This window comes from Megalops cyprinoides, chromosome 10 (assembly GCF_013368585.1).
Source record: "Megalops cyprinoides isolate fMegCyp1 chromosome 10, fMegCyp1.pri, whole genome shotgun sequence".
NCBI classification, from domain to species: Eukaryota; Metazoa; Chordata; class Actinopteri; order Elopiformes; family Megalopidae; genus Megalops; species Megalops cyprinoides.
In genome coordinates, this window is record NC_050592.1 from 9,190,520 (window position 1) to 9,214,739 (window position 24,220).

At 43.3% G+C, this 24,220-nt stretch overlaps 2 protein-coding genes across 3 annotated transcripts; both read left to right on the forward strand.

Moving 5' to 3' along the window:
- The first annotated feature begins 471 nt into the window (after positions 1-471).
- On the forward strand, positions 472-5,605 carry opn9 (opsin 9). The gene is made up of 8 exons (XM_036538654.1): positions 472-598; positions 1,674-1,824; positions 2,367-2,506; positions 3,482-3,620; positions 3,763-3,877; positions 4,393-4,473; positions 4,601-5,120; positions 5,319-5,605. Exons 1-8 carry the CDS (start codon positions 472-474, stop codon positions 5,603-5,605), a joined length of 1,560 nt encoding a protein of 519 aa, XP_036394547.1.
- Positions 5,606-6,752: 1,147 nt separating this feature from the next.
- On the forward strand, positions 6,753-22,346 carry iffo1b (intermediate filament family orphan 1b). 2 transcript variants are annotated; one of them, XM_036538164.1, is made up of 9 exons: positions 6,753-8,079; positions 12,448-12,508; positions 13,495-13,590; positions 14,872-15,012; positions 15,116-15,303; positions 15,892-16,009; positions 18,442-18,534; positions 20,289-20,419; positions 21,012-22,346. In XM_036538164.1, the coding sequence occupies exons 1-9, from the start codon at positions 7,070-7,072 to the stop codon at positions 21,106-21,108; spliced, it is 1,935 nt and encodes a 644-aa protein (XP_036394057.1). In that variant the 5' UTR covers positions 6,753-7,069; the 3' UTR covers positions 21,109-22,346. The 2 variants fall into 2 exon arrangements, with proteins under 2 accessions (XP_036394057.1, XP_036394058.1); XM_036538165.1 differs by lacking the exon at positions 13,495-13,590.
- Positions 22,347-24,220: the final 1,874 nt, after the last annotated feature.

Genomic DNA, 24,220 nt, shown 5'->3' on the forward strand with positions numbered 1-24,220 from the left:
GGTGCAGTGAGGGGAGGTCAAAAAGGCTCAGAGCTTTCCATTAATTCTCTCTTTCGGCATGCGGTTGTTGATCATTTCTCTGCCAGATTGTCCAAGAGTAAAGTTGATTTACTCCTCTCAGACACAGACATAAAAGGAAAAGAAGAAAAAAAAAACGGATGCTAACCCCCACTGCATGTCAAGAGATTTACTCCACTCATAAAGGCAGATTGATTCAGTGCGAGGGGCAGACTGAGAGATCAAGTGAACGTAAGTGGGGCTTTACCTCCTCTCTTTTCTGCTTGCTCGCTGGTTTTTATGTCGTGTCTACTTGTATGTATGCCTCCATCTCCATGTTTTAAGACCGAAGTTTGATTTTTCACTGGGATCATCAAATAATCAGAGGAGAGCAGCAGAGCGGTCTCGGTGTGCTGTCAATCAAAGACAGGAGAGTCTTGGTTCATTCTTTCTCCCTCGTCTCTCTGTCAGTCCATGTCTTCGGGACTGAATGCCTCTTGGAGGAAGTCTCTCCCTGTCCCATCCTCCTTCCCTTCCTCCTTCCTTTCACACCTCGCTGCAACCACTGACGTGGCTGTTTCTGTCTTCCTCATCATCACAGGTGAGTCACATCAATTTGCCATAAAATTATCATTGCTGGCATTAATCTATTATAAATTACCATTGCTAGTAGTTGCAATTCCGGCCAGACTGTCTCGTTACATTGAATTGTTCTTTCCGTTTCGACTTGATTTTTTAAGTGGAAAAATTTACACTGTTATGTATCAAAGAATCATCAAAGAATATTAATATGTTTGCATATATTATATGTTTCTTATCTACTGTGGTTCTAAAATAAGTTCTGTGGTGCAAATTTGGTTTCTGAAACATTGTATTCTTTGCTTCCAGATTTGGAGTGTATATGTGTTTGCATATGTCAAATGACATAAAATTTTTAAAATTAAAGTTTGCATATATCCACTCCATGGAAAATAACTATCTCAGATGAGCAATTTGATAAGTCCTGGTCCTTGGAATAAATCACTCATTTAGATAAATGCCGAAAGGCGTTTTGTCACATTAATTATTGAAGATTATACCAGTCATATTGGATCATTTCCCATTATTCCATTTTCTATGAAAAAGATTTTGTTTTTTTTCATTATTTATTAATCTTTTGCTACCTACTTATCTACAAAAGAAGAAGGTTGTATTTTGGCAAGCTTTCATTATGGAAATTCTGTTATATTGTTGTGGTAAAAGTGTAATGATTAAATAGGTGTGGTTGTTATTTCATTATTTTAAAAGGCCTCCATTACATGAGCCAGCTTTTAAGCCGTGATAGAATATTAATGGGGCTTCCCAGTTAAATTGTGCTCAGCCCAATAAAGTATCTCTTAAGTGTTGACGGTATTACCGTGGCATTGGTAGCGTCTATCATAACATATATTTTGACTTGACTTTGAATGGGTATTTCATGATTTATCAGTGAATGGTGAAAAGAGGGAAAAGGAAAGGGGAAATACAAAATGAAATTATTACGAATGTGTATTGAATGGTGATAAACCAGTAGGTAAGTCAATAAGTTGAAATAAATTTCCTCTCTCTGTCTCTCTTAGTGTGCTTCTTACTCTGTTAAAGGGCTGTTCAGTTTTTGAAGGAAAATATGACATGGTGCCACTCTCTCTGTCTCACAGGAACAGTGTCAATTTTGGGAAACGGGGTGGTTCTGCTAGTTTTTAGCCGCAAGAGGACTCATCTGAGGCCCCCAGAGCTCATGACCATAAACCTGGCGATCTGCGATTTTGGATACAGCCTCCTGGGGGCGCCATTTCTCATATATTCCAGGTGGGAAACTGTGAACGACAGCACAATCACGCCAATGTGTGTGTGTATGGTGCAGCCGTACATCACTGTGACACTGCCTTCTGGGGAGCAAGGATGTCTGCTGCAGTTCAGTCTTTTACACAGTGAGCAGCAGTGTGGTGTGGTGTTTAAGGCCTTGGGCCTGTGATACTCAAGGATCATTTCCCAGGTGCTTAACTTGAGTTGTTTCACTACATTTCATTATTGGCATTTAGCTCTTATTCAGAGTGACTTACACGGGTTTTATTTAGCTGTGTTTTTTTAGCTGTGACCCATTTATGTAACTGGATATTTACTGAGGCAATTCTGGGTTAAGTACCCTGCCCAAGAGTACAGCAGCAGTGCCCCGGCAGGGAATTGCACCTGTAACAAGTTCTGCTCCTTACCACCATGCTGCACTGCCCCACACATACCCCGTACATATTCAACTGTATGACTGGACAACATATAAGAAATGTAAGCCATGTAAGTTGCTCTGGTTCATGAACAAGGTATCATCATGGTACTGACGTTGTCTCCATCAGCTTGTCCCATGCCTGGGTGTTTGGGGAAGCTGGGTGCATGTGGTACGGGATTCAGGGTTCCGTTTTCGGAATCGGTTCCCTCATCACCACGTGCCTCATTTCACTTGAACGGTGCCTCAAGATCTGCAGTTTCAGATATGGTGAGATGTCGTGTTCACATATCTTTTTATACTAAGTAACTAATGTAGCACGTTTCTCTGTCTATAAGCCATATTCACATTAATAATTACTTCCTTTTAGGAAATGTGGTACATAGATATGTTTTATTTTAACAGAGGAGGCAGCTAATTGCGCGGCTAGGTTGGCATCATGCATGAAGAGGGGCAGTTTAAGTTCAAGTACACTGGGGACAGAAAGTCATTTTTGGCTCGCAAAGTATTAAGGTCCTCAGCTTGTGCTCCTTTGAGAACATGATTACATTATACGTTCTGTCATTTTTGTCTTTTTGCACTTGTCAGCTGCATTGACAAATTACTCACAAGGTCATCTCATGGTATATTTTTCGCTCCATTCAATGGGATAGTGCACATTAATGACAAGTAGACTTTATTAGTAGCTAGCCAATCATTTTGTAGTATACAGCTATAGCTGCTGACTGGTTTGACATTCTAGAAAAGTAAAAATAGAGTGCTAGTTCTGATTTGCTTGGTCAGTGCACACTGTGTCAAGCAACTTTGTTTTTTTTAAACCAGATCTTAACTGAACATAAATTAGGGAGGAACATTAACTAGGATGAGAGTGTAGGCTCATCACTGTAGCATTCCACTTATATAAGTGTGCTCCTTCTGTTACCATGAAACTGTTCTTGCTCACCTTGGCGATAGATGAGGTCCACATCTGATGACAAAATGTTCTGAGGGCATCTCTTTTCGCTTCAGTACTTTTGGCATGCGTGTACAGAATGTGTGGGCTGCTTTATAGCCAAAACCCTCTTTTATGATGTCCTTCCCTGTAATTGCTGGTACAGAGGCTTTATTTTGGGCTCTATATGCCCTGAAAAATTGGAGGACGTTCTGATCCCTCTTTGGTTAGAGAGATTTTACTTGATCCTGAAGCTGACTTCCCAGAAATCCTGCATGCTCCGCATATTGCGCATTAACCCTCTTCTCCCTCAGGTCAGTGGATAGAGAGAAGACATGTGGCCATGTCTGTTGGGTTGGTGTGGATCTACACCATTTTCTGGGCTTCTCTACCATTGGTGGGATTTGGAAGTTATGGACCAGAACCATTTGGGACAAGCTGCACTATAAACTGGTACTGATTGATTATGCTGGTGCTTTCTGTTATGTTATATTACTGTACCTTACCACCTTATGTTATGTTACTGTAAGGTAGTGTCCAGCCCTCTTCATCCGGGTGAACATTTTAAGTGAACCTCACTCTCTTACTTCCTCAGGTGGAGACTGAAGTCCTCTCTCAATGACAGGATCTACATCTGCCTGACAATGACCTTGTGCTTTGCAATCCCTGCTTTGACCATGATAGCCTCGTACATCATCATCCTGCTGACGGTGAGAGGGCAAGGAATGGAAAGTAAAAGGAGGGGAAAGAGAGGGAAGGTAGAAGAGAAATAGAGAAAGACCACTTCAAAGAAAAACAGAATAATATGTATTGCACTGATAATATACAGTATAGTATATTGATGGACTGGATTTCAGGAAGTAGTGCAATGTTGTGATCACTCCCCAATGAAACAGTTTCCTATAAAAGGTCCCACAAGAAAGATGTGCTGATCATTTTGACTAACTAATCGTTCATGACCGAATGTGATATGGTGGAGTGATTTTGACTGTTTGATAAGCGTAAAATTGCCTCATTTGTCAGAGAGATGGTCAAGCACAGGTGATGTGGTGATTTAACCTTTTAAATGTCAAGACTGGTGGAAATCAAGACAGAGAATGAGAGAGGACCCAACACATCCTCATTATCAAGAGGATAATATCATTCTGCCATCAGTATGTTTACTGTTGTTGGTGAAAGTGATGTTAAGTATTGGTAAATTTACTGACTGCTGTCTTCATCTCAGGTTCATCGCTCGGGGCGTTCTCTGGCATCTATACCCTCCTCAGCTGTCAGTCACAGTAAAAAAGACCTGCGACTTACGAGGGTACTTGTCTTTTTGTATGGGGCTATGCACATACCTATACTGTGGGGCCCTGTCATAACATTTATGTATTTACACGTGTTACGTAATGTTTTGCTACATCGTGCGTCTCTCCCTCTCTCTCTCTTAGATTGCAGCTGTGGTGTGCTCCACATTCCTCATAGCCTGGACCCCCTATGCAATCGTCTCCATCTACTCTGCGCTTGTAGTAAAGGAGGAGCAAGGAGGGGACACAGGGGTCCAGAGGGGAGGGGCAGGGGGGGGAGTGGTGCCCTCCATGGGAGAGGGGGACAGAATTCCAGCTGTGTTCAGCCTCTCCACTTTCTTCAACTGGAGTTCCGCAGAAAACACACATGATTCTCACTCTTCAAAAAACACCACCCACGATTCCCACCCTGGACTAGGCTCCAGTCCTACGTTCAGCTCTGACTCTCCATTGGGAAGTCACAGTCCTCATCCTGTGTCCGATTTACCACCTGAACTCACGCTGATACCAGCAATGCTGGCCAAGTCTCACTGTATGATAAACCCATTCATATACCAGATCATGAACAAGGAATTCCGGGAAGATGTGTACTACATGTTCTGTGCGAGAGGAAGGGAAAGTGAGAGAAGGAGATGGAGAGGCAGGGAAACCAGCTACACAGAGGGTAAGGAATGGAATAAACACTTTCTCTCTTCTCATCTGTTCATTCAAGAACCTCTCTTGAAATGTCTCTCCTGGTGTTTTGCCTGCAGTGAATTATAGCTGTGAGTTGAGCAACATGTTGCTATTAATGTTTTCAACAGGGCCTCTGGGTGCAAGCTTTTTTTTTTTTAATCTGTCTATTCATCTTTCCGACTCTTAGGCAATCGCGGAAGCATAAGCCTATCCTATTGTCACAGCTGGAGCAGAAAAAGCACAAACACCACTTCATCAGCGGTCGAGACGACCAGCAAGAGGGACACAGGGAGCACGAGGAGATGCAAAGGAACTGGGGGCTATTGGCAAGACAATCAGTCTGTCGGGGAGACTTCAGTGGATGTCCCCAATCTGGACACCCAGGTCAACCTGGACAGACAATCAGGAAGTGAAGGAGAATCAACACTAGGGAGAGAGGGACACTTGATGGCGAGCAGTTTAATTTATGAGTAAGCAAGAGGCAGATAAATGGTGATGAAGGGAGTGCTTCATTATTTCATGCACTAGAATATAGTACCCAAGGGCTTACAGTTTTGCATTGCAGTAGGATGTAGTAGCTAGACCACACTATCAGTGTTATAGCAACAACGATTTAAGGTCAGATTGAAATAAATGGGTTAAATAATACGGTGACATTTGATGTCGGAACATTACAACATTAAAAGAGCTACAATTTGAAATGGAAACTGGTTAAGAAATAATATAATGTCATTACTGATCTAATTTTTTAAAATATAGACTACCCAGTCAATAAATGTGGTGATTTTGCACAAAAGGTACATTATACAAAAGTGTAGTTTTTGAGAAATAAATTTAATGGAATGTAGTCACAAGTTATATATTGGTAGATTGGAATCCCTCCAGGCAACAATAGCTAAATATCAAAATACTTCACAAAGTTGTAAGGTTTCTAAATACTGTAAACTGTATCCCCTTTGCTGCTTAATGTGTTTAAACAATTACACTGTAGTACAGAATTAGTGTGTATATAATATACTATTTTGACATCTTATTCATGTGTGGATTTCAGATGTGTTTAAAGTCAATGTCACAGTGCGGTTTTTACTTCGAGATAATTCAAATAAATGGCTTTGTAGTATTACAGGGGCTTAATAAAATGGTTTACAAATCAAACTCATACAGACTGAGACATTTGTGTTTCGCCTTTGTATCATAAAGGGCACAAACTTTCGTTTCGATAGCTCTCAACAAATAAGCGTCAAAATGTTTCACCAGTCTGATCATAAGCTATAACTGTAGCAGGCGGATTCCTGCGGACTCCACGTTAGCATTCTATTCTGCTCGCCGCAGGCCGCAGATCTCAGTTTATTATGGTTGCTGACGTCAAAGACATGCTACCGTAATTGCGTGGCTAGAGAGCAAGAGGTAATGTATAAATGGAAAAGAATTCCTGAATAGTGGCAGTGATACATGTGAACTGATGGAGATAACACTACATATGCTACAATGCAATTGGCAATTGCATATTTTAGAGGGAAAGGCGTACAAAGCTGTGAGCAAAGGGTAAATACCACAAAAATCTGCCTATACTCACGTACTTACGGTAGCCAACTAAGTCCCGCAGTCGCTCACTGTTTTGTCGCTACTTCGCTGCCAGAAAAGCCTCGCACGACACTGCACACGGGACTTATCCATTTCTCACTGCGGCTTTTACCATTCCAGTTTCTTGGCGTTAGACAGCAAGCTAATGTGATTCAAATAGACGTTGAAACAATAAGCCTAAAAGACCTCTTAGCGCAACTTAATTCGTTTCGGCCGCCTACGTCATTTTTATATATTTTATTAGGCTTAGCTAGCTATTCAGCCAGCGCGCTAGCAGTTGCTTTAAATAACGGTAGCTAACCAGCTGGATATAATTTTACGCAGTAAGGTATTAAATAAGTAACTTCTGTTTTCATGCCAGATTTGGAGCATTTTAGATTTTCCTGCAGTAGTATGAATCCTTTGCTGGGGGCGAACGTTTTTCTTCTCCAGCAGCAACAGCAGCAAAACCAAGGTCCGAGCCAGCCGGATTCGCCAACAGGCCTTCTGCCCGAGTCGGTTTTCGGCGCCCCTGACCCGTCCTTCCTCCTGGGCGAACACCCCGCATTGGGCCCAGAGAATATAACGGGACTCGACTTCTCCGCTCTCCCGCCGACCGGGCTTGCTTACCAGCATCTCAACAACTCTTTGTATCGCCCCCCGCCGCCGCCCCCTGCCGCAATGGCCCTGCGAAATGACCTGGGCTCCAACATAAGCGTTTTAAAGACCTTGAATTTACGCTTCCGCTGCTTTTTAGCCAAGGTTCACGAATTGGAGCGACGAAATAAGATTTTGGAAAAACAGTTACAGCAGGCATTGGAAACCAATGGTGTGTGTGGAGAAGTGAAAAGGCCAGCCACTAAAGAAATGGGTGTACAGACTGGGTTCGTGGGGCCTATCCCACTCAGACCTGGGCTTGTCCCGTTCCAAAACGCAAATAACCCGATTCTCCGACCCAGGACTTTGTTTACGCCGTCCCTAACCACGGTTTTAACTCTTGAACCAAACAAGCTAACGACTGAGAATTCAAATTCGAGTGCGGCGGACTCTAATTCTAATCCGAATCCAAATATCACCGTCGATCCAGCGACACCAACAGAAACATCAACCAACTCTAACTCCAATATAAACGCTAAAAATGTATCCAGTACGAGTTCCAGTACAGGACCGAACCCTCCACCTAGGTTTTTGCCTGGTACCATCTGGTCCTACAACCACACCCGCAAGCTGGGATCCGGCGTAGAGACTCGAGTGACCAGTCCTGGGGTGTCCTGGGTCCATCCAGATGGAGTTGGTGTTCAGATTGACACCATAACCCCAGAGATAAGGGCTTTATACAATGTGTTGGCCAAAGTAAAAAGGGAAAGAGACGAATACAAACGCAGGTAAATATTGATTTTATGGTCAACTCATTTCGTGTTAACTTGGGTTTAAGTATAGTGGAAGTGTTTTACCACTGTTGCACGGAGCAGGCAATCAATTAATTTCGTAATTCAATGTGTGCCAAACTATGTTCTATAAATTTGCCAAATTTATTGTTTTTATTGCAGTAAGTTAGTTATCAGGCTATATTCTATTGGAAGTAGCTAACTAGACTATCGATATTTCTTTTTGCTCTGCTCGTGATTGCAGTATTCACTACATATTTACAATAACCTTGCAATCAAAGGTAAAACTAACATTGTTGTACTTTACCTTAGTGTAATGTCATTATATTTTATCTGTTTACAAACACGTAGTACATTTGCAGTTAACTGATTTTGCTTGTACAATTGACGGAGAGCTCCATCAGTCTAGTATGAAAGTCCGCACTTAAGATAACGGGGGCCTCAAATAAGATACATATAAGACATATAACGTATATACAGAATATATATACGTTAGCATGAAATTAAGAGGGTGCAGAAAGCAGAGAATTTCTAATTATTTATTTTGCAGTTTGGAGTACTTAACATTTTTAGAGCTCCGAAAAGTTGAGATGGAAAACGAACTTGATTGACAACAAAGAAACAGACGGACAGCAACAGTCAGGTTCAGGGGGGGTGTATAAACAGTTTATACGCATGCGTATTCATGGCACTTTCGTTCATGGTGAGTTTAACCATTACTAGTGATGAATGATCGAGGAATCAGAATTCTGCTCGCAGTTCCACAATGCCAGCCTCCCCGTACACTTAAATTATGAATTTGTTGACTTGATAGATGGGAGAATGTGGCGGTACCCATTAAAATGAACCGGACATGTTTTGCGGTCACAGACGGGGGATTTTGGGGGGTATGTACCAGAGGATGGTGTGCATGTGTTATTTAATTTTGTCATGGCCATGTCATACCTCTGAAGCAGTGGATACAGTGATGGAGGAATTTGTTCAAAAGACAGCCTCTAACCAGACTGTGTGTATATCTTTTTTCCTGACTGTTTCTCCATACCTAGTTGCCCCTGGCTTCCACTGGAATCAAAAGTTGGCTTAGTTTGTTTTTCCCCCTTTTTCCTGGAGGGGAAGGTTTTAAAATGTAAAGAAGAGTAAAAAAGGAGGGTTTGCAGTGGTTGGGGGCCTCTGTGTGTATTATTTCCATGCCAGAGATGGTCTGTGTTAGCCTCTCTGCATCAAAACAGCTTGATATTTTCATATTCAGCCAAACATGAAACTGCATAGTCATGTCTTATGTCAAGAACATCTGAAAACTGGTCATGTATGTATGCAAAAGCTTCTGATCCATTCTGAGAAGTGTTTAGATCTATCACTTGCTTTGCTTTTTCTTGGGTTTGCTTTGGTACATTCACAGTACTGCAGCGGTGACCCTGTGGTATTTGGCTGTGATGAGTATCGAACCTTGATCTCATATCACTGGCAGTAATGTTACCACGTACCACAAGGGTGGTTACCGAGGTAGTGAGCAGCTGTTCTTGCAACTATTTGTACACTACACTGTACTGCCCCATGTCTGGACATGTGATACCAACGTGCTGGTCCACACACAGGCCTGTACCCACCGCTGACACCAATGTTGTGATTGTTGGCAGGTTGCCACAGTGAGCACCAAATTTAGATTTTTTGCACCACAGAAAACAACAAAACAATGTTGGTAAAAGGTCCAGACACCTGTGAGAGGCAGTGAATGACTTTTTGGTGCCACACTCAAACTGCAGCACTCTTTATTAGTGTTGGGATTTTCATTTGTCACTAAGAAAAGCCAGGAACACACTATTTGAGCTTTGAGACACTATCGTCCACCTAGGGTGCTTTTTCACACTGTATAATTCGGTCAGTATCATCTAAGATGGTAATATTTGACCTGCTTTAGAATTTGGATGTTAGACATGAAAAATGTTGGTTAGTCATGGGGTATTCAAAATGGAATTGCGTGAGTCTTAAGTCTTAAAAATACCTTGGGTGGGGCAGATGCATCATTTATAAAGTCAGTGATTCATAACACCAGCGGTTCCTTTCTGATACTCATTTTCAATGAAGGGCTGTGTTTAATTTCAAGTTTTTTTTTTTACTGTTGTGTTTTCTCTTCAGACTATTTAATAGTGTGATGCATTTGCAGGTCTGTAGTCAAAATGTGTGAGCCATGTGCCATTACATAATTGGGAGATAGGTGTACTACAAGTATGAGCAAACTACCATATTTACCACCAAAACAACGTTTCAGAACTGAATGTTTTATTAAGCTGAAGTATAAAAATGCACAGAAAATGACTGTGTGTCCTTTTAATTAATAGTAAGCTCTTATTCTGTACTGTGAATGGTCTTGGTGCACGTAATGTATAGGCTACTGGAATGTTATCATCTCGACAACACACTCAAAGTTTAAATTTCACTAGCTGTCAAAAGTGGCTAGCTAACCATAATTCTGCAACAATTCGGATTATAGAAATAGCTGTCATATTTATTGTTTGGCTGGGTTCTCTCAGCGGCATTTGAATGCATCACATCAGTGCAATGTTGTGTTGGATATTAGCAATCATTTTACTCGCTTGTTAAAAGTGACCTATTACAGTGTGAAGTACATTTGCATTGTCAATAGTGTGGCCTGCAACAAAAATCTCTTCTGGCCTGCTAAATACTCTTTTGGCCTTTAGGTTTGTCATTGAATATTGCTGGATTTTGAGTTATGCACGTGAATGCTAATATTTCACCGTAAGTTTGAATTGTTTGTAATTAAGCAATTTTTAAATAGCATGTGAACTGATTATGGGGCTCGTTTTAAAACACGTCAATTAAAAGAACATTGTTCAAACTCTGAACCCCCACATCACTATATGTTTATAGACATGTGGTCCGCACCACTTTAATGTTGGTGACACAACACTGAATGCACTGAACTTTATTTATAAAAGCAACAAGGAAAACAGGAATCGGTAATCTCGTCACTTTTTTCCTCTTCTCCCTGTTGCACTTAGTTGTGTCCTTCCTTCTGCTGCTCTGTCCCCCCCCCCTTTCCCTCCCTCCTTCCCTCCCTCTCTCTCTCTCCGCATCTGCATCCACACACTACTGCAATGCAGTATATTCTGCAGGCAGTTATTGGTTGCTGGAACCACAAGAGGACTCTCTTTCTTTCTCTCAGTTTCAGCCTCAACCCTCCCCATCTCTCTCTCTCTCTCTCTCTCTCTCTCTCTCTCTCTCTTTCCTCCAGCTGTGTGCTATGGCATACAGCAGTCATTGTGAATGCACTCAATGAACACTGTTTTATCCCAACAAGTAAAGCAGTGTGTGTTATTGAAAGTACTTTTGTAACCCCCTACCTCTTTTTTTTTTGGGGGGGGGGGGGGGGGGGGGGGGAGTTAGGGCACAGAGGAATGCGGCATGTGATGGAGTGATTTCTCGGCAGCGCTGGTGCAGAGCAATTTTCGCTTGAGTCACGGAGTCACTAAAACTGCGTCCACTGTTCTAACACGCAGGCTGAAGGAGCTGCGACCTGACAGACATTCCTGCTGCGCTGACATGGCTGCTCAGGCACCCACGGAACACACAGGCAGAAAGAGCACGCCCCTCACCCACTGTGTGGGTCATAAAACATGTTCGGACAGTGGTGCCGTGGAATAGCATAAGCACAGCGGCATAGTGCGCTGTCACAGAAACAGGCAAGGAAATGCAGTACTGTGTGGACACTGCGACACTGGCAGTGTTAATAATACCTTAGAATACCTAGAATATTATTATTAAGGTATTATTAAGGTATTATCTGTAGTAATGAGCTCGCTACTACAAGTCTGTGTTCCCTCCCGACCGCTACGTTCGGCTACTGAAAGGCGTCTGGTGGTCCTGTCACATCGTGGCACACAATCACTTTCCAGAACCTTCTCTGCCGCTGTTCCCCGATGGTGGAATGAACTTCCACACCATCCGTTTTGCTGAGTCCCTCACTATCACCTGAACACCTGAAGCACTACCACCTAAAGCAATTTCTTATATCATAAACTTTATCATAAACATAAACTTTTGTTTTCCATTTTAAAAAATCAATCTATGTTTTCATGCACTTTTATCTCTACCAGCTAGCTTGTACCTTGTCTGGCCAACTATTGAAACATAGTCATGCTGCACTTCTAATACTGTTGCCTCCTTATGTGGCTTTTTGCTTGTGTTGTACTCTGCCTCACTTGCAAGTCGCTTTGGATAAAAGCATCTGCCAAATAAATAAATGTAACGTACACTGTTAATGTCCCTTCAGTCCGTAGCTCTGTAGAGCGATCACTGTTGTTTTCACTAAAGCAGTAACACCGTATATTGTTGTGTTGTTTTCAGATGGGAAGAGGAGTACACCATGAGAGTGGAGCTCCAGGAGAAGGTCAATGATCTGCAGGAGGTAACACAACCCAGTCTGTCAGCCCATTCTCCAGTGTTCTAGGCCATTACTCCATACTGAATTTACATTACATTTCAGATGGATGCTCTTATCCAGAGCAACTTACATCGGTTACAGTTTCCACAATGTTATCCATTTATGCAGCTGGATATTTGCCAAGGCAATTCTGGGTTAAATACCTTGCACAAGGTCACAGCAGAAGTGCTTCAGCTGGGAATTGAACCAGCAACCTTTTGGTTATGAGTCCTGCTCTTTACCACTGTGCCACACTGCCACCCCCTTTTGTGTTTTATACTGTTTAGCATCCGTAAGCCGTTCATGCCCAAAAGTCTGCTGTGTCTGCAGGCTTTTAATACCCTACGAGCACAAACTGCCTCTTTCATCTTTCCTCATGGAAACAATTTAACAGCTCTCACTGGGTGTGAGAGTAATTGATTTGAAGTGAGGTAGGAATCCTGCTGACTGTTTAGAATGGGGAGCCAACCTCCAAATATCCTGAGGGCTGTGCCTGTTGTCGCCATGTGACACATCCATTTTCTGTCGTTAATGTGATTTCTGTTTGTCCTCGTCCAGGAATACATAGGCTACTTTAATCTGGCTCAAAAGGCACCAAAGGAGGTTCTGTGGGAAGGTGAAACCTTAATTCGGGGAATGTTTTTAGTTCAGGCGTTTATAAACCAGACATGAACACCCTGTGCGTGTTTGATAAAGCCTACTAAGCATTTTTCATTTCCGCTCATAGCAGCTTTATCAGAAAACTTAATTTCAGTTTCCAAATTAAAATGTGCTTGTGTAATCATAATTGTAAGGTAAACAACTGGTACATTTTTCATCGAACAGACCAAGGTATATTTTAATTAAAAGCTGCTGAGCTAGATTTTTCAGCGGACCAGCTCAGGGGCTGTTATCTGCTCACGGGTACCACGGCAGTGTCCTGAATTTGGCGTTGTCATGGGAACGGTGTTGTTGCCTGCCTGTCCCTGCAGGACCTCCAGGAGAGTGAGGTGTGCCAGGATGAGCTGGCCCTCAGGGTCCAGCAGCTGAAGGCGGAGCTTGTGCTCTTCAAAGGACTCATGAGCAACGTGAGTGTCTGCTTTTTACCGGCCCTACACCGTGCCCTGCTTTTTCCTGTGAACCTGTAGTCTTTCATAAACCTGTGTGCTTCCGCAGTACTGTGCTTATATCTCGCCCCCAGTCAGAGCCTCGAGTGTCAACGTCTCAACATCCTTTTCTTCTTCATCGTGCCAGAACCTGCCTTAAATCTGACCCTGTATAAATCCCTCCGACGCTTTCCTTCTCAAAAACACGTCTCCAGCGCATTCCAATCCTCTGTGTCTCTCTGTGCCCTCTTTTTTCAGTAACCTACATTTTGTTACCCCTCTTCCCCTGCCCTGTACACACCTGTCTGTCAGAACTTGAACTGGCCTATATTAATGCTTAGGTTTGCTCCTGTGCTGTTGTTTTTGGCTCGTCACTGTTGTGAATAGTGGGCTACGTGTTGTGTAGCCATTATGGTTGCTGAAGTACCGCAAGTTAAGGAACACGCAGAGGTGCACCCATGGTAGTGAATTTAAATATCCTTTCAGCCTTCTGTTAGTTAATCGCCCTCTCCATCCAAAGTTAAATGGGAGCTGGAGAATTTGGGAAAAACAGAGGCAGTCTTCTGTAAAAAAACGTATGACTGAGTTGGAGGAACAGAACACTACATCCTCATTCCAGGATGTGCTTCATTCTCCCCAAGGCATAAATGACAGCACTCACTCATTTCAGCCTTAGTTGCTATGGTGAACGAAGAGTCCAGTTGAGCCTCAGCAGTAGGTGACGCGGGGGCTTTTGAAGGACCTGCCTGGCTATCGGCTGAGATTCACATGTCTGGTACACACTACGTGTAAGAATTGTGAAACAGGCCTCCTTGGGTCATGCTTGTGAGCGTGTAGGAACAGCTCCTGCATCATGTTGTGAACATTCTGATACGGATCTTATGTGCTCATGCTTGCTCCCTCATAAATCTTAATTGGAAACTGTGGGCTGCATTCATTGTTTTATGTGAGATTAACAAAGAAAATGTGGTTTTCAGTGACTGATTTGAATTATTACAGATGTACAGCTTTTTTTAACTGCCTAGCAGGGTGTTGTGTGGTTCAGTTTCTAGTGTTCTGTGAGTACAGTTGGTTGGGAAAACTTAGTAGTATTAGTTCTGATAAGAGGGGCAATCCGTCTTTGTTTATTAAGTAAGTAATCTAATACATTTAGTAAATCCCATAATCTTAAATATAACAGCACTATAATAGCAGTTCTCCCATTCTCTTTTAAAACTTGTTGTGGTTTATTGTGGTGTCCATGTTCCTTTCTCCCTGTGTCAGAATTTGTCTGAGCTGGACAGCAAGATACAGGAGAAGGCCATGAAGGTGGACATGGACATCTGCCGAAGGATTGACATCACGGCCAGGCTCTGTGATGTCGCTCAGCAGAGGAACTGCGAGGACATGATCAAGATATTCCAGGCGTGTTTGGATTCTCATCCTAGCGGCAGTGTTTTTACTGTAGTATGGCGTCTGTGCGCTCTGAAGGGTGTGTGACGTGCGAGTCTCTCTTTCCCCTGTGCAGGTGCCCACCCCTCCCTCCACCATCAACCGTCGGCCTCGTAAGCAGGCCTCTCAGCCCACCAATTGCAGTGAGGTGGACGAGCCAACCAGCATCTCGGAGAGCGAAGGGGGCGGGGCCAAAGACGAGGATAGCTGCTGCTCCTCAGCCAACCAGATCAACGAGGAGATGCAGAGAATGCTGAATCAGTTGTGAGTGTGATTGGTTTTCATGAAAGAGTGCAGTTCTCATGAACGAAGGACTGCTTTTTCTACCCTTGCCAGTTTTTCATATAAAATACTTGAATACAGTTTTTTTGTAGGTTATGGAAGTAGTAGTAAATTCTGTGAATGCTTCAAAACTGTGTAATGTTTAGAAGTGTGCTAGATTCAGAAGGATGTGCCAGTTTGTTAACATCACTGTCCTACCAGAAGTCATGGGACATGGGCAGTTCTGAACAAAATGTGTCTTTATTCCACAAAATGAACAGCGTGTCGACCTGCCTTCGGCCTTAAATCTCACTGACAGCTTCAGTGAGTCATAAAAGACTGTCTACTAATTAATGGCTGAAAGGCCTTTGGTGTTGTGCACCATTCTTCCTTTAGAGCTTTAGTAAGCCCTACTGAGGAGTGCCATCTTGGTCCCATATCTTTTGGTAGAGTAGTACAGTGCCTGTAGAAAAACTGAAGAGCAGTTTCTACAGACACCACGAGCTAGTGAAATGCAGCGCAAAGCAGGCAGATAGGGGAGTGTGCTTGCGTTTGTGACTCTTGTGTAACGGGAGTGTGGCTCCGTGGCAGGAGAGAGTGCGAGTTTGAGGATGACTGTGACAGCCTGGCCTGGGAGGAGACGGAGGAAACTCTGCTGCTCTGGGAGGATTTCCCCGGATACACCCTGGGGGTGGACACACAGGGGGAGGTACTGTGAATTTATCAATCTTTCGCCTCATTGGCCAGCACGCATGTTCGTTAACGTGTGGATAGTATCCAACTGAGGAGTTGACCAGGAGTTTTTCTGTGTCTGATGTTACAGACCAGTGTTGTGATGTACAACGCAAACATATCCGTAAGATGCTTATGAACAATGAATGTGGTGCAGTGCAAACTTAGCTACTGCAGAACGTGTCCTGCCCAGCTTTGGATTGAGCTAAAATCAGTGGTGTGGAAGGTTTTCAAAGTGACACAGCAACATCTAATCCATGGACTCCGGTGTGTGCTCTGTGAAGTGACTGCCTTTGGAACTGCATCAAAGTGATGTAATCTTTGGTGCAGGCTGTGTTAATGCAGAACTTAAGTAGTGACACAGCAAGCTGCCCTGACCTCTGGAACACCCCATATCCTTTCCAGATGCATCCATTCTCTCATAGAAAAGGTTTCTGAGGAGAGTTTCACAAAAGACATTTACAGCTGAGGCATCTGTCCCGTGTCCAGTGAAGTGGCGAATTTAAAGTCCAGGCCAGAGCAATGACACAGCAGCGTCCTACTGCGGGAGTCTTGAGTCGATACTGCTGCATTCAGGAACGCTGTCACTGGCAACCTCTCTGGCAGGCTCACATGCAACGCCAGGGCATCCTCCATACCCTACATACTCACAGCTGTGCGCTGAAATAAATATTGTTCTCTGTCTTTAAATGTTTTTGTTCTCAGAAGTCAAAAACTATTTTATGGTGAAAGCTTATCACAAACGTACACCAATGAGCCAAAACATTATGACCACCTGCCTAATATGCTGTTGGTCCTCTGTGTGCCGCCAAAACAGCGCCAAGGCATGGACTCTACAAGACCCCTGAAGGTGTCCTGTGGTATCTGGCACCAAATCATTAGCAGCAGATCCTTCAAGTCTTGTATGTTGCGAGGTGGAGCTGCCGTGGATCGGACTTGTCTGTCCAGCACATCCCACGGATGCTCAATCGGATTGAGATCTGGAGAATTTGGAGGCTAGGGCAACACCTTGAACACTTCATCATGTTCCTCAAACCATTCCCGAACAATGTGTGCAGTGTGGCAGGGCGCATTATCTTGCTGAAAGAAGCCACTGCCATCAGGGAATACCATTGCCATGAAGGGGTGTACCGGGTCTGCAACGATGCTTAGGTAGGTGGCATGTGTCAAATTGACGTCCACATGAATGGCCGGACCCAGGGTTTCCCAGCAGAACATTCCCCATTGCATCACACCCCCTCCGCCGGCTTGTCGTCTTCACACAGTGCATCCTGGTGCCATCAGTTCCCCAGGTAAACCGTGCACACGTACACAGCCATCCACGTGATCTAAAACAAAACGGGACTCATGGGACCAGGTGACCTTCTTCCACTTCCACTTCCACTGCTCCAAGGTCCAGTTCCGATGCTCGCGTGCCCATTGTAGGCGCTTTCGATGGTGGACAGGGGTCATCGGGGCACTCTGAGCGGTCTGCGGGTACGCAGCCCCATACTCAGCAGGGTGCGATGCACTGTGTGTTGTGACACATTCCTCCCGTAACCATCAGTAAAATTTTCTGTGACTTGTGCCACAGTAGACCTTCTGTGGGTTCGGATCAGATGGGATAGGCTTCGTTGCCCTCGCACATCAATGAGCCCAACACCCTGTCGCCGGTTTGTGGTTTGTCCCTCCTCGGACCACTGTCAGTAGGTACTCACCACTGCTCACCGGGAGCACCCCACAAGCCCTGCCCATTTCTCCTGGATCCAACACGTTGACTATCCGAACTGATTGTTCGCTTACCATCTAATCTACCCAGACCTTGACATGTGCCCTGGGTTGGAGATGATCAATGTTATTCGGTTCACCTGTGAGTGCTCATAATGTTTTGGCTTATCAGTGTATATCTGTGCAAAACCCCTTGTTCTTAACTTCCACCCACCCTAAAACGTTTGAGTGGAAAACATTCAGGGTTTCACAAGTATTGCTGTTGGCAGGCAGAAATCCCTATTTAAACTAAATAGATGTTCATCTGCATAAAAGAAAAGATCCTGGGGGAGGTGGGGTGGTGAGTCAGCCTGGGAGTTCCAAACCGAGAGCATTATGTCAAAAGAGCTTATAATTTTAAAAAGAGATTTTTCTTAGGTAATGAACCGGGAGGAAACTTTTTTTCATGTTTGTTACCACCTTTGCATGTTTATCAGATTTACACTGACTAGCCACAGGTTTACACTGCACATTGCTTAACTGGATATTGGACAGCTAGTGTTCTGGTCAGGAATATGTTCACTTTAGTGTCAGTCAGTCTGTGTAAGTTCCTAACGTGGTGCTGCGTGTCCTTTTAATTCAGTGTGTATTTTTTTGCTCTATTTGTGTGTTGGTTCCCCTCCATTCGCCGATGTTCCCGACTCCTTTCCTTATATTCCTCAGCAGGAAGAATCCCTTGAGAAAGTGATAAAGGACACAGAGTGTCTCTTCAAATCCAGAGAGAAGGAATACCAGGAAACCATAGATCAAATTGAGGTAAATATGGATGGGGTGTCCACCCCCTCTGCCCCACCCCGCCCCGCCCTGCCCCGCCCCACCCCGGAGGGTGTGCCCTGCACACCTGCTTTTATTCCTCCGTGATTCCCGTCAAGCCCGTGTCCGTTTTTCATCACACAAAGAAAGATTTTTGTGGGTCCGGAACCAGTGCTTGGGACACATACTTTCAGTAACCCCCCTACCCACCCACCCACCCAAAGGGTTGGTTTGTTACATTTTTGCTATAAAAGGAGACGTTAACGTTGTTTCCAGAACGACTTATTTTACTGATTGATGCTGAAGTGGCGTACAAGTGATTTCAGTACCACTGCATGTCAATGTCAAAGCTAATAGGTGTGCGTGTTCCTCACAGTATTTCCAAAAGCAGCCAATTTGAGTATGCCTTAATATGTGATTTAATAATAACCCCCTCATGCATACATAATTTATATTTGACATTTGCTGCCTTCACTAATGGACATGAATATTAGATGAACATAACTTGCACGTTTTCTTGCTAAATTTTCATCAAAGGAGACAAGCAAAGGCCTCGGGGAAAGTATGTGCCCCTTTCTTACTTCTGCCCCATTTCCATTGTGCTGCTGTAATGAAACAGACCAAGTGCGGTCAACAGTTTTTTTTTTTTTTTTTTTTTCTTACTTTAATATCTGAAGACAAAAACGTAGTCAGGGACATAAACTGGTTGGTAACAGGGAAGCAGCAGTCCAAACAGATCCAACAAAAGCAAGGTCCAGAGGCAAAGGGAAACACAACAGCAGTCAAACACGGCATAGCAGAGTGCAGGTTGCCGGTTCGATCCCCGCTGCGACGCTGCTGCTGTACCCCTGGGCAAGGCACCTAACCCACAATTGCCTCAGTAAATATCCAGCTGTATAAATGGATGACATTGTAGATGTAGAACTCCAACCTGTGTAAGTCGCTTTGGATAAAAGCGCCTGCCAAAATGAGTAGGCGTAGGCATAGACGTAGACGTAGACGTAGACGTAGACGTAGACGTAGACGTAGACGTAGACGTAGACGTAGACGTGATAGAGTAACGAGAACAATACCTCACAATGAGGCAACACAGACTGAGTCCTTAAGTAGCCAGGAACTGATTGAATAACAAGTTACAGGTGCACTTTATGAGCAGGTGAGATTGAGCGGGGCTGAACTGGGCGTGGCTGAGCTGGCTGACGGGGAGCGGGTGTGACAGCTGCCAGCCTTGCCCTCATTTGCAGCTCAGTCTCAGGTGTTGCAGCATAGGCTTGTGAGTATTCGGTACATCTGACTGTTTGATGTTTCTCTTCAGCAAGCCATTTCGAAGTGTTACTGAAAGTTAATAAACAAATACACGAGTAAGATCCCCTTTTCACAGTTACTAATTATATTTCAATTTCAAAAAATAGCAGGGACAGTTTTAATGAAGGCAATCGAGTCACCCACTTATTCAGCATAATACAACTGCGCAATATCTAGGCTGTAGGAAGTAGCCAGGATATCCCCTATACATCAAACACCACTGATTTCCTGTTTTACCAAATATTACAGTTACAACAATCAAAGTGTGAAATGTAAATGGAGCCATTCCCCAAAATGTTAAGAGAAAAAAAAATAACTGTCAACTGTCATAGTTTCCATGGTACGTTAACTGTTGTGACCTTTCCTCTATATGTTGGCCGGAGCTGTGTGAGTCAATTTCTGTGAATGAATCTCTTTGTGTTTGTGATTTTTTTTTTTTTGCTCCTCCCCAGCTGGAGCTTGCCACGGCTAAGTCGGACATGAACAGGCACCTGCACGAGTACATGGAGATGTGCTCCATGAAGAGGGGCCTGGATGTGCAAATGGAGACCTGCAGGAGGCTCATCACCCAGAGCGGGGACAGGTACACCAGTACCCTGCCTCTCCCACTTTCCCTTTACCCCCCATATCTCATCACCCAGAGCGGGGACAGGTACACCAGTACCCTGCCTCTCCCACTTTCCCTTTACCCCCCATATCTCATCACCCAGAGCGGGGACAGGTACACCAGTACCCTGCCTCCCCCACTTTCCCTTTACCCCCCATATCTCATCACCCAGAGCGGGGACAGGTACACCAGTACCCTGCCTCTCCCACTTTCCGTTTACCCCCCATATCTCATCACCCAGAGTGGGGACAGGTATGCTAGTGCTCTGCCTCTTTCTGTATCTCTACCCTTTTCCCCCCATCTCTCATTAACCAGAGTGGAGACAGTTACGCCAGTGCTCTACCTCTCCCTGTTTCTCCAGTCTTTTACCCTCCATCTCTGTCTCTGTACCCGCCCCTCCATCTCTCATCACCCAGAATAAAGACAGGTGCACTAGTGTCCTGCATCTGCCCGTTTCTCCGTCCTTGTCACTCCATCTTTATCTCTCCACCCCTTTCCCCATTTTCCCTCTTGTCGAAATGATGGCTATACCTACCCATACATCTTCCAATGTTCCTTTCTCCCCCAGCAAATCTCCTTCTCCTATATCTGTGGGTGGTGAAGAGAGCGACGAGGTTGATAAGGAGAGAAAGAAAGCACCTCAGCCTGCAGACTTGGGAAGATAATGGATTCATTTATGGCTTCGCTCCGCCGGTACCCTGCAGACTCCATACAGCTATAGCTCTGTTTAGTTAATTTCATCCTTAGGGATGTACTGTTTACATTTTTTAGTCATAGTTTTGTATGTGCATGTACCATCCACAGGCTTTTGTAAGGGAATGTGGCGCAGCTTTCTGTATAAACAAGACCTTGTCAGTTGTTATTTATGTATTTCTCAAGTGCTGTTACTGCCCTCTTGTGGAAATGGTTCTTATTACAGTTGCTTTGTTAGCATTACATATCTATGGCTAAGCCCCATCTTTTGGTGTTTATTTCATCATGTGCGATTTCCTTTGTGGAAAATTAAGCCAAATAACTTCTTGATTCAAAATGATCACTTTTTCATGATGGAATATGCATCTGCAAAGTGCTGAACTACTTGATACTTCACGTACTGTTGTACGAGGGAACCTGGCTGCATTAATTTATAATTTGAATAGGAACGAAATCACGTCTCCGAGAATGCTGTAGCCACCCAGATTACATTGACATTTGCATTTGCGAGCAGAGTGAATTTCTCCCATGTAAGCCGCATAGAAGCTCTCGTAAAGAATCTTCAGCTGTGCGCTTGCCTCTCCTGCTGACATCAGATGCCAAGCGCCTCGGTCTGGACATAGTCCTGCCGATTCATTTAGTGTTCCGCAGTCCATTCTCCGCACAAGGTGCCTGACTGGTCATTGTTCTGTCGGTCACGCATGCCCCTGGGCAAGGGCGAAGACGAATGCATACAAATGCATGAAAATTTAGCCACTGTAACTGGACTGTTGCTCAGAAGGATTATCCTATCACAGGGAGGCAACACCCTGAGACTGATCCATTGTTATGTAGTATCCCAAAAGTGAAATGGGGAAGTAAGTATCCATTATTACTTATGTCTGCCGGGCAGGTTCTGTGCACCGCTGAAGATCTCTCATTTGAAACAATGACAGCGGCTGGAATTCCAGAACACTTAAGGAAGTAACCGCAGGGTTCCGGGTGTGTGTGCCTCCAGCAACAGGACTGAAAAATATAACTGAAGTTAGAAAGCAACTGCACCAACTGAAGTGATGGTGCTGACCAAATCTCTGAAAACAGTGCGGCTTATCTACAATGTTACTGTTTAGGTCTTAGTACTGTGGGCTGTACTGTACTGTACAATGGTACACTTCTGTATTAATGACTTCCATGAAAACGCACAGACACATGCATGTCTTTTGTTTGTTGTATCCACTCATTGCTTATATATACTATGTATACTATATATAGTGTATATTTAGCAGTTTCTCAACTTTCCACTTCAGTGAATGGTTTGTTATATACTGAGTGTATATACTGAGAGAGTTATATTCTTAGGATCAGTTAAAAAATTGCTTAACATTTGTGAATCAGTAACTCCCTCATTCTAACCATTAAGAAGACAAAAATAGTTAACAGAAAACAGCAGCTGTTCTTTTTATTAGGTTTATCATTTTTGATGAATGGGTAGGCCAAAGGCTGTTTTGGTTTGGCTGTTTTGAACACCTCACTTTGAGAACCTGATGGATTTAAGTTTTTCTAATCTTTTTTGTCAGAAAATAAAAGTGGAGATAGTGGGTCTGAGAAGCTGACAACTGAGTAATAGTCACACTGTGTGGCAAAATCATCTCTCTTATTTTGTGAGTTAATTAGCAATTCTGAGGCAAAAAAGCAAGACTTGAAAATCCCTCTGTATTGTATTATTGGACATTTTCTTGGAGGGGAAAAATCTGCATTCTGTCACCAGACCCCCTGCATATCAGGAATGTTTACATAAATGTCAAATCAAGAAAAAAAGTAAAAAAAATAAAAGGGAAATTGTTCCACTAGTTATTAGTTTTACTCACCTTTGATTTCCTAGACACTCTGTGTGTCAGTAAAAATGTATGTTGTGTATATACTTTATAGCTGACCTGGCTTGTCAGGGCTAGGGTTCTCTCTGCTCTGTGTCTGTATATTTATGTAATATAAATGACAGAGGGAGGAGTTTAAAGGGCATTGACACCTAAGTCTTATGTGCTTTCAGTTTATTATCAGCAGTAGTCTTAGATGTACAGTACTGTCAGGCATTTATGTACAGAGTCACAGAGTGAAAAGATCACAAACGTTGAGATGGTGACAGAGAATGAGCTGGCTACAGATAAAAGAGCACTGACTGAGAACTCACTGTGCTTGACAAAGGAGTAGAGAAAGACTAGTGCTGATGAACAGCATTAGAAAAAAAAATAACAGGTACTGCTGAAAGACTAGTGTTTTTCTATACATATGGATAGACATGTCACTGGACACTGATGGTGGCCATTGATGGGCAGACAATTAATCAAACTTTTTTGAAATGTAGGCAAAAATGGATGGGGGATGGACAGACAGATAAACTGTGAGGACATTGCTAGACAAGTGCCAACTGACAGTTGAAAGTTTGTTAAAATGCTAATATTGTACTTAATTGTAATTATACTAATTAACTGGACAAATGTCAATGCCTAACTATTAATTTGTTCCAAAACTGAGCTTGTATAGTTTGCGGCACAAAAGAAGTGCACAGAAATATGTATATTCAATAAAAGCATTAATGATTATATGAATAATTGCAATAATTGGGTGGTGGTAATGTGAAAGAGGATGTAAATGCTGGCAAATATTGAAAGGCAAGGGAGGAGTGAGAGTAGTGGAAAGTAAAAGGCAGTCCATAGGGATGAAATGAGGGGGGGAATGACCAGGAAATGCATATTTTCTGTGTATTTTATTACACACACTGCGTGAGTGTGTCTCTATGTATGCATGTTAGTGTGTATGTTTTGAGTGTGTATACTAGTTATGTGTTACGATGTAAGTACGTTTTAAAGGAGTTTACTGGTTCACTTTCAACATGAAGTTCAAAATGCACATTTGAAGTGAACATATTTCAACTTGATTGCCAGATCTCCACTTAGTTACAGTTCTTTGCATTTGACCTTACTAAGAGGAATACTAAAGGGAATGTGTAGGCACAGTATATCCATTAAATGTATATATGTGTACGATTTTGACAAAGAAATGCAAAACCAGCTGTCAGATATTATGTAAAACTGGATAATTCATTAA